Below are 9182 nucleotides of genomic sequence, written 5' to 3'. Positions count from 1 at the left end.
TCCATGTATTATTTATCATTGTATTATTTTCAGGAGGATGGAACTATGACACTAGAGAGATAATAGCAGTAAAACTCCAGATTCTCGAAGGTAAAATGGTATATACAAACAGTTGAGGTGATCCCACTTCCTATGTTGTATGTAATCACATGTAATATAATACAGCCAGGACTGAGTGAGCATGGAGGGGGATTAAAATTATTGAGGGCCTCTCCTGCACCAAACACTATTGTGGTATATATACATAGTACCCGTGGTGTAGTATATAGTACCTATAGATATACACATATATTCATATGTCTTTAAATAAAAATAGAATTGATCTGAATTCTGATATTATGGATAGAAAAATGGGAGCTCAGAGAAACTAAGTTATTGGCTCAAGGTCATACGGCTAGAAGAGGTGCCAAGCTGGACCTTAACCTTAGATCTAGTATTTTATCCTTTATCCATTGCAAGTTTAGATATGATCTAAGCAGTGAGAAGTCAAAATGAGACCACAGAGCTGATCAAGTAGACCAGCAGTGCCCTCTTCCCTCCCCCTCCTACCCTGCTTCTCACATAACAGGAAAAACAACTCTCAATGCTTTTGTTTTTAAAACCACTTAATTGAAGTATGATTGACTATGGTGGTGATTTCATAGGTGTATACTTATCTCCAATCTCAAGTGCTTTTAATGCTGGCTTGTATCTTCCTCCAGATATCTAAATGCCATGCTAATGCTGCGATTTTTTGCATTTTACCTTTAAAAAGGCTTATACTAAAGACTTCCTTTCATGGAAGGAAGATGTGTCTCTTGGATACCATATTCCCCACCTGACCCCTACCCATAGTTTCCTCCTGGCATCCTTACAGAGATACATCATGAGTCTTGTTTAGCTCAGTATTTAATATTTAAATCATTACAACTAAGAGACTATTACCCTCAGCTGAACTATAAAGTGTAGTAGGCTATACCTTTCACTGTGTAATCTTTGTTTCCCTTGAGTAATAATTATATTTTTTCCTAATTTTTTTAAAGATTTTATTTATTTATTTGACAGAGAGAAATCACAAGTAGGCAGAGAGGCAGGCAGAGAGAGAGGAGGAAGCAGGCTCCCTGCTGAGCAGAAAGCCCGATGTGGGGCTCGAACCCAGGACCTGGGATCATGACCTGAGCCGAAGGCAGCGGCTTAACCCACTGAGCCACCCAGGCGCCCCCCTAATTTTTTTTGATTTAGTTTTCAGTGTTCTGATCACTAGCTTATCCATCTTCTGGTGAAGGTAGGTCTCTCCCCACGTGTTTAATATATTCAAACACATCTATCATGATAGGATATTCACCTTAGAGAACTTTAAACAATCTTCCAGTATTAAAACTTCTAGTATTAAAACATGCAATTAAAATTAAGGCAGGGTGGGCAAACGCTTGTAGGAATAATGTAGGAATAATGATAAGGTAAAGTCAGAAACACTGTATCAAGGAAACCAAAGGAGCTGTGAAAGAGTGAGCTCACCTGCTGTCCTCAAATACAGAAATCCTGTCTCTGAGCCAGAGCGGAGCTTGCTGTCACTCTGTCCCCCAGCTCTTTGCCCTCTCGCTTCTCTGGGGGGCCACCGATGCCCTTCTATGTGGGGCTCTGCAGTATTGTTAGACACCAAAATCCAAAGAGGAGGTGGAATCCAACAATAGCAGTAACAAAAATCACTGGTTGAAAAACACACCTTTCCCTATAGAAAAATACCAGTGTAGCACAATATATGAATATTTGCATATACTACATAAAAATACTATGTGATGTTAATATCAAATTAAATAAAATTTCATACTAAATTATACTTATATATAATATATACATTATTACACTTATTTAAACATTGCTACTTTGACCACTTTGAATTGGATCTGTAGCACATATGCTACACATTTCTCTTAATCTGATTTATAAAGGGCCTTAACATAATTATATTTTGATGCCATTATTTAAAACTTCCATGGTCATCACAAAAGGAAGTAGGGAGTGTCTGAGTCAGAGGCTTTATATTTCAGAGTAATGCAAGGAACTCTTTCAGACTCACCCAACCAGCTGCTAACTTCCTCTATGAAGAGAGTAAGGTAAATATTTCTGAAGCCCACAACTAAAAGTCTGGCCAGACACTTTGAATGAGAGAGAGACAAAGAGGGTGAGAGAGAGGAGAGAGAGAAAACAATGGCTGTTTGTACCTGAGGGTTTGAACTCATCATTCAATATCAGAATCATTGCCTAGTCCTGCCCTCAGCTTTCTCTATCTTAGGGCTCCTCTTAGGGTGGTCTGATGGCTGACTTTCTGTGGTGTCATGGGGGGAAGGCCATGCAGGGGATCAGATGAGCTGAACCTCATATTCCATTCTGGAATAGATAAATAGCATCTGGGGAATTATGTACAAATCTAGATTCTATATTCCCAGTGTTCTTATTTTAGGCATTGTAAGTTAGAATTTTTAAACATAGCATGGGAAAAACTCAGCTTTGAGATTAGAATTGAACTTAAAAAAATCACGTAGCCTGTGTTTGTCTGCTTAGGGATTTACCAAAATTTGAAACCAGATTTAAGAGAAATGGAAAGATTTGAAAATACTTCTGTAGAGGACTAACTATTGATAGCATTACAATTGACTTCTATGATAAGAATAAAAATAAGCATGCTCGATAGTAGTTACTCATTTTTTCCCCAATATGTATTTAATTTTAAATACAAGGTTTTTTTTTTTTTTCTTCAATAATGTACCACGAAATAGAGCTACTTTTCCTTGTACAGACAAAATTATCCTGAGATTCGGTAATATTTTTATCAAAGATTTAAGACACATAACTTATCAATCAGGTATAGTACGTTTAGGTCCATAAAATGTCATTATAATTTTGTGTTTTTTTATTGTGCTTTGTTCCTAGTTTTTCCTGTGCTTTATGTAAAAATTATTTTTCTTGCCTTTTATTAGACTTCAAAAAAAACTTTAGTGACAACATGTATTTTTTTGTTTTGACATAAAAAATTCTGACTATAGGAAGGAAGGGGTAAGAATTTTCTTGGATTAAAATATACCATAAGTAAACAAATAAGCTTTGAGTTCCTGTGGAGTTTTAGTCCCTCAAGGTAGATGCTTGGGATTTAAAAAGCTTTAGGAATCTTTGTTAATTTGTGTTAACTTGAAAATGATAAATTACATATCTGTATAATAAACTAAAATATTTGTGTAAAGAATGTAAGAATGCAGTGTTTTTTTAGTGGGATGAAAAATTAATCTGAAGCCAAGTTCTTTCCGGATTTGGAAAGCATATTTCTGCATTGCTATGTCTGGACAAAGGCATCCTGGGTGCTGGGTCGTATCATACTGATACCTTCTGTGGCTTAAAGTAATTTATTTTCCTTTTCCATTTCCTGTGGTTATTTAACTGGGACCCAAATCACTGGATACTTTTGAATGGCTTATTTGAACTTAATTTATTTCTCTTGGTGCTTGTTTATTATTTTCTTTAAAGTTGGGATAAAAAGTAATTATAGGAGAAAGGAAAACCACAGTTTTGGTACTAATGCTAATATTTATTCATCTGTCACCTGATAGAAGCTTGGGAGCATAAAAAAGTAACTCACCCTTAAATATTGTTTATCTATTTGCCAGTGCGATTTAAACTTTATATCAAAAGAGAAGGGGGGCACCTGGGTGGCTCAGTGGGTTAAGCTGCTGCCTTCAGCTCAGGTCATGATCTCAGGGTCCTGGGATCGAGTCCCACGTCGGGCTCTCTGCTCAGCAGGGAGCCTGCTTCCCTTCCTCTCTCTCTGCCTGCCTCTCTGCCTACTTGTGATCTCTCTCTGTCAAATAAATAAATAAAATCTTAAAAAAAAAAAAAAGAGAAGGAAAGAATCTTGCTTTCATTTCTAGAAACTGCAGTGCACCTGCAGAGAGAAAGATAAAAACAATTATGTGAAGTGGAACATACTATTGGTATTATTTTCAAAGTGCATAAACACCTCTGTACAGGAATGTTTAAAGATATATGATCTAGTACCATTTATCATTTTAAAAGTCATTGCTTGAGAATTTATATTGGTCTAGGAAAGTCTCAGCTCATTTTTTTTTATGTTTATGTGTCTCTTCCATAAATTTATCTAACTCGTAAAAATGTGTACTCAGTTGCCTCAATGAACAAATTCCTATGTAGCTTCTCTTCTCTCCAGTACAATGATAGTTTTGTGAAAAGTCATCAGGATGATTAAAAAATTAGAAAATGAACATTGTAATTATTGCTTAGAACATGATTTGAGAAAAGGTTTTAAAAGACATGAAAGGCCCCCCACCTTGCCTAGGGGTAAAATAGTATGATATGCTTTTTTATTTTAAAAAATTTTTTAGAGATTGGGGCTCCTGGGTGGCTCAATCTATTAAACGTCTGCCTTCGTCTTAGGTCATGATCCCAGGGTCCTGGAATCAAGTCCTGCATCTGGCTCTCTGCTCAGTGGGGAGCCCGCTTCTCCCTCTGCTGCTCCCCCTGCTTGTGTTCTCTCGCTCTCAAGTAAATAAATAAATAAATAAATAAATAAAATCTTTAAAAATAAAAAAAAATTAAGATTTATTTAATTATTTGAGAGTATGTGGACTGGGAGGGGCAGAGGAAGAGGGAGTCCCAAGCAGACTCCATGCTGAGCATAGGGCTCTGTGCAGGGCTTGATCCCATCACTCTAAGATCACTAACTGAGCTGAAACCAAGATCAGGACATTTAACCCACTGTGTCACCCAGGTGCCCCAGTAAGACATACTTTCGTAAAGCATCAAACAGAACTGGGGTTTGACCAAATAAAAGTGCATTGAAATTTTATACTTTGGGATATGATACTAACCAAGTAACTTCCACTCTCCACTGTCCCACACAGGCAGGTCCCCAAACAGGGTCATTTTTAAATATTGCAGATCTTAAAGTTTCAATATATATTGAATATATTGCATCAAATATATCAAATAAATAATATAGAATATATTAAAATAATTCCACAATCCTTTATTAAGTATAATTTTCACTATACATATTTGGAAATGATTACTATAATTTTGCTTTTAAAGTTACTTTTCTAAGAGTGATTAATTTCATTTATTATGCTTTTCAGCAATCAATATGAAGTCTTGGAAACTGAAGAGACAGAATCTAGCACACAATTTCACTTTAAAATTAAGGAACTTCTTATAAGTACAAAATTTAATATAAAAAATCAATATGTTTCAATTTAAGTTCCAATTTAAGTATATGCTTCAATATAAATATATTTACTTATATATACACTAATTTCAATTTTGTCATTTTTAAAAATTAAAAAAAAACTTTTCCAATGTAGAATGTGATTTTGAGCCCCTGGAAAGTTTGGGGACCTTAGTTCCTGCCGATATCACTCACTGGCTAAAACTGTCCTGTATCTCTCATCCTGTGTCCTCTCCTTGCTCTGTTTCCTTCTTGCCCTTACAAGAAGGGGTTTCTCCTTCCAATCAAAGCTGCACTACACATCCCTTAGTTTACATGGATTTGATATGAAATCATTAAATTTTATGGATAACCATTAAAAAAACATAGATGTTCTTTCTTGGAGTGAAGAGTATTTGGGGTGTGAATGATATTTTCACCCTTTATTTCTGGGGGCATAACTGAGGAGTGGGACCTGTAATGAATTAAAAGTAGCTGAATTTGACCTTGCAAAACAGCATCATTTATGGCCTTGTGCCTCAGTGATGTTCTCAGGGGTTGGAATTCCAAAGTGCAGAATACAATTTCCTCAGGCATACTCTGGAAATGTCCAATTTGTGGTCTTTTAGGAAGAGCAAATTTATTACCATTTAATGAAGAATAATGAATATGTGGGCAGCTTCAATTCACTGTTTACAATGAATCAGGCATTATGCTAGATTGTTTTTCATTTTTGTTTAAACTCAAGCTTCCATTTGATAAAATATAAATCGAAAACTTATTTTAATGACATTTGTAACTTTGAAAGGAATTAAGTTTTTGTGACTTCAACAAAATCAACACCATAGCAGTTGTAGGATATTATTTTTTTCAAACCACACATATCCCTCTTCTTTTGGCATTCTTCCTTTTCTATACCATGCCCTCATCCTGCTCCCCAGAGCTTGGACATCATGCCGTCCTTTAACAGCTGTAGGGCGGAAGCAGACATTTTTTTTTTGTCTTGTAAATTGATCATATTATTGAATAAGAGGTAATTTAGGAGCTTAGAGAAGTTAAGACTTAACCCAGATCATACAACTTTTAGCAACAAGTTTGGGTTTAAGACTAGGTCTCTTAAGCGTCTGTGAGTCTTGGAACCCACCACACATTAGGCATAATGTCACAGAGTATTCAAGGAGAATAATTTGGAGGACCCATGGGAATTCATTTAGTCTCTGACAACTCCAACTGTGGTACTAGAATCAGTTTAGTATTGTGGAAAAATTCTGCAAAGAAATACCAAAGTAGACTCCTGAAAAATGCCATGCAGTAGTGGTAGCCCTCTATATTTGAGAAACAACATTATCAAGAATTTGAAGACAATCTCATTTTCATCCTGGATTCTACATTTGCTATTATACAGGTTCTCCAGTAAAAGATGGATCTTTGTGTTGGAAAGTCATGTGCATGTTTGTGATACATAATATGGTTAATCACACTATCCATTCCAAAAAAATTAGAAAGTGGTGTGAAAATAATAAATACAGGATCAAGGATGCATAATGTTTGAAATTAGGACAGTTCTGAGAAGAGTTAGGATGTATGATTAAACACATGTATGGTGGCTCTTCTAGAGAGAAGGAGTAAGGAAATTATGTGTTAAATCTCTAAATGTTAATGTTTTTTAAAATTACAGATTGGAAAGGCACGGACTGTAGTCCCTTTAAGAGACCATTTAATGCTGTACTCTTTGTTTTACTGCAAAGAGCTCTTTTGCTCTGTTTCAGCTTAGAAAACGGGGGTGATTTGATGAAAGGTAGACGTTGGAAATGTGTCTGCTTAGACTCAGAGGCCACTGATGATAGCAAAGTCACGTCAAGGAGAAGTAGGGAATATGAGTGTGAGAGCATAGGCAGGAAACACAGAAAGGCTGCCACCAAAGAATATCAGTGTAAAAAAGTGAGTGTATCGTGACATTGTTGGCAGAACAGAGTTTTAGAGTGTTGTTAACAAGATACAGGACCAAAGGAAATTTTTCTTTTTGTTCTAAGTTATTTGATGGTTATAGCCAAGATTGAAGAAATGAAGCTTCAAATACAAAAATCAATGACTAGAAAAATCATCATATGCCCCCCAAACGTACTTGGCACTCATTCCATTTCTCTTTGTCCTCTAGGCAGTGCTCCATTCCACAATGGTCTCCCTTGCTGCAGCAAATGCAGAGTTTTGTTTCAATCTGTTCAGAGAGATGGATAACAATCAAGGAAGTGAAAATGTGTTCTTCTCTTCTCTGAGCATCTTCACTGCCCTGGCCCTGGTCCGTTTGGGTGCACGAGGTGACTGTGTCTCTCAGATTGATAAGGTCAGTCTCAGTTGTGCCACCACCCATGGTTTCTGTGATTCATCAGTTAGGGCAAATTGTTTCCTATAAGAGCACATTCTACTGCAATGGTACCATGTAAATGAAGATATCTCAGTGAGTCCCTCTTTGGGTGTGAAGAACCCATACTGCTTGTAGCACTTGTTTTTGAGATGGGAGACAACAGGAATATCCTCAGAACCACTGCTTTGATGCTTTTCTTTAGTACAGTGCTTCTCAAAATGCGTTTCCTAGACCAGTAGCATTAGCATCACCTGGAGAACTTGTTAGAAATGCGAATGGTTGAGCCCCACCTGAGACTTACTGAATCAGAAACCATGGGGATGGAACCCAGCAATCTGTGGTTTAATAAACTCTGGTGTGCACTAAAGCTTGGGAACCACTACCTGAGTAGATGTAGATGAGAAAGGAGGGCAACAGGAAGATACTAGTGAAGTCCCACTTTATTTTTATTTATTTTTAAAGATTTGTTTATTTATTTGACAGAGAGAAACACAGCAAGAGAGGGAACCCAAGCAGAGGGAGTGGGAGAGGGAGATGCAGGCTTCCTGCCAAGCAGGGAGCCCGATGCAGGGCTCGATCCCAGGACCCTGGGATCATGACCTGAGCCCAAGGCAGATGCTTAATGACAGAGCCACCCAGGTGCCCCTGAAGTCTCACTTTAAACACAAGTGACATGGGCACCAATGACATAATAGTATATTCCAGATAATAGTAACCTACCTGAATGGTTATCACATTGTCACCAACACGTGTAGAAAGTGCTTTTTAACTCACCCTTGTATACTACCCTGAGCCAGGCTGTTCAAGGAAGTGACACAGTCACAGAATTGTAGTAGCTCAGTAGCAGGTGAGATACCAGGCTGCCTGTGGAGGTCTTTGTTATCCCTTTCTGCCTCCTGGTTCCCCCCATTATTTTAGTTTATAAATGAGAGCTAGAGGAAGATTGTCTGTGTTGCAACCCATCACAACTAAGCAGTTGTTGAAGATTGTTTGCTCAGATAATCTAAGCTAGGACAATTCATTTCTCATTCTGGGTAGCTCAGTGAATATTTATTGCTAAGGAATAACCAGAGTCTCAGGACACCATTTTTCCAAGAGCTGGAGTGATTCGCAACCACAGTGCATTGAACACTTTTAATGAGATGATAACAGCTAACTGTTGAAAGTTTCATCAGTGTACAGCTCTGGGATAAGCTCTAAGGGTATCTTACTGGCTGCTCCCAATAGCTCTGGAGTAGGCACTATTACCCTGATCTTTCTGTTCCTGTGCCATCTTAGTAAGTGTCAGCACTATGATTCAAACTCAGGGTGATCTTTTTTTTTTTTTTAATTTTAAATTTTTTTTTTAATGTGACAGAGAGAGAGAGATCACAAATAGGCAGAGAGGCAGGCAGAGAGAGAGGGGAAAGCAGGCTCCCGGCCGAGCAGAGAGCCCGATGCGGGGCTCGATCCCAGGACCCCGAGATCATGACCCGAGCCGAAGGCAGTGGCTTAACCCACTGAGCCACCCAGGCGCCCCTCAGGGTGATCTTCTAAAACAGGGTTTCTAAATCTCAGCTCCACCAACATTTTAAGCCAGATAATTCTTTGTCATGAAGAGGCTTTGGTGTGTATTGTAGAAGGTTT

The 9182-nt window shown here is 37.6% G+C and overlaps 1 protein-coding gene across 2 annotated transcripts in view; it reads left to right on the top strand.

The window, feature by feature from the left end:
• The first annotated feature begins 2074 nt into the window (after positions 1 to 2074).
• The window catches only part of SERPINB7 (serpin family B member 7), a 34187-nt gene continuing 27079 nt past the window's right edge, over positions 2075 to 9182 (top strand). The window contains exons 1-2 of one of the 2 annotated variants that reach the window (XM_047697649.1): positions 2075 to 2096; positions 7350 to 7535. In XM_047697649.1, coding sequence (XP_047553605.1) covers positions 7368 to 7535 — 168 coding nt within the window. In that variant the 5' untranslated portion in view covers positions 2075 to 2096; positions 7350 to 7367. Of the gene's footprint in view, positions 2165 to 7349; positions 7536 to 9182 lie in introns of both variants that reach the window. The other variant, XM_047697648.1, reaches the window with a different exon arrangement.

The sequence above is a fragment of the Lutra lutra genome, chromosome 12 (assembly GCF_902655055.1).
Source record: "Lutra lutra chromosome 12, mLutLut1.2, whole genome shotgun sequence".
NCBI lineage: Eukaryota > Metazoa > Chordata > Mammalia > Carnivora > Mustelidae > Lutra > Lutra lutra.
The sequence above is the reverse complement of the archived record's forward strand: the minus strand, read 5'-3'. Positions and strand labels throughout refer to the sequence as shown.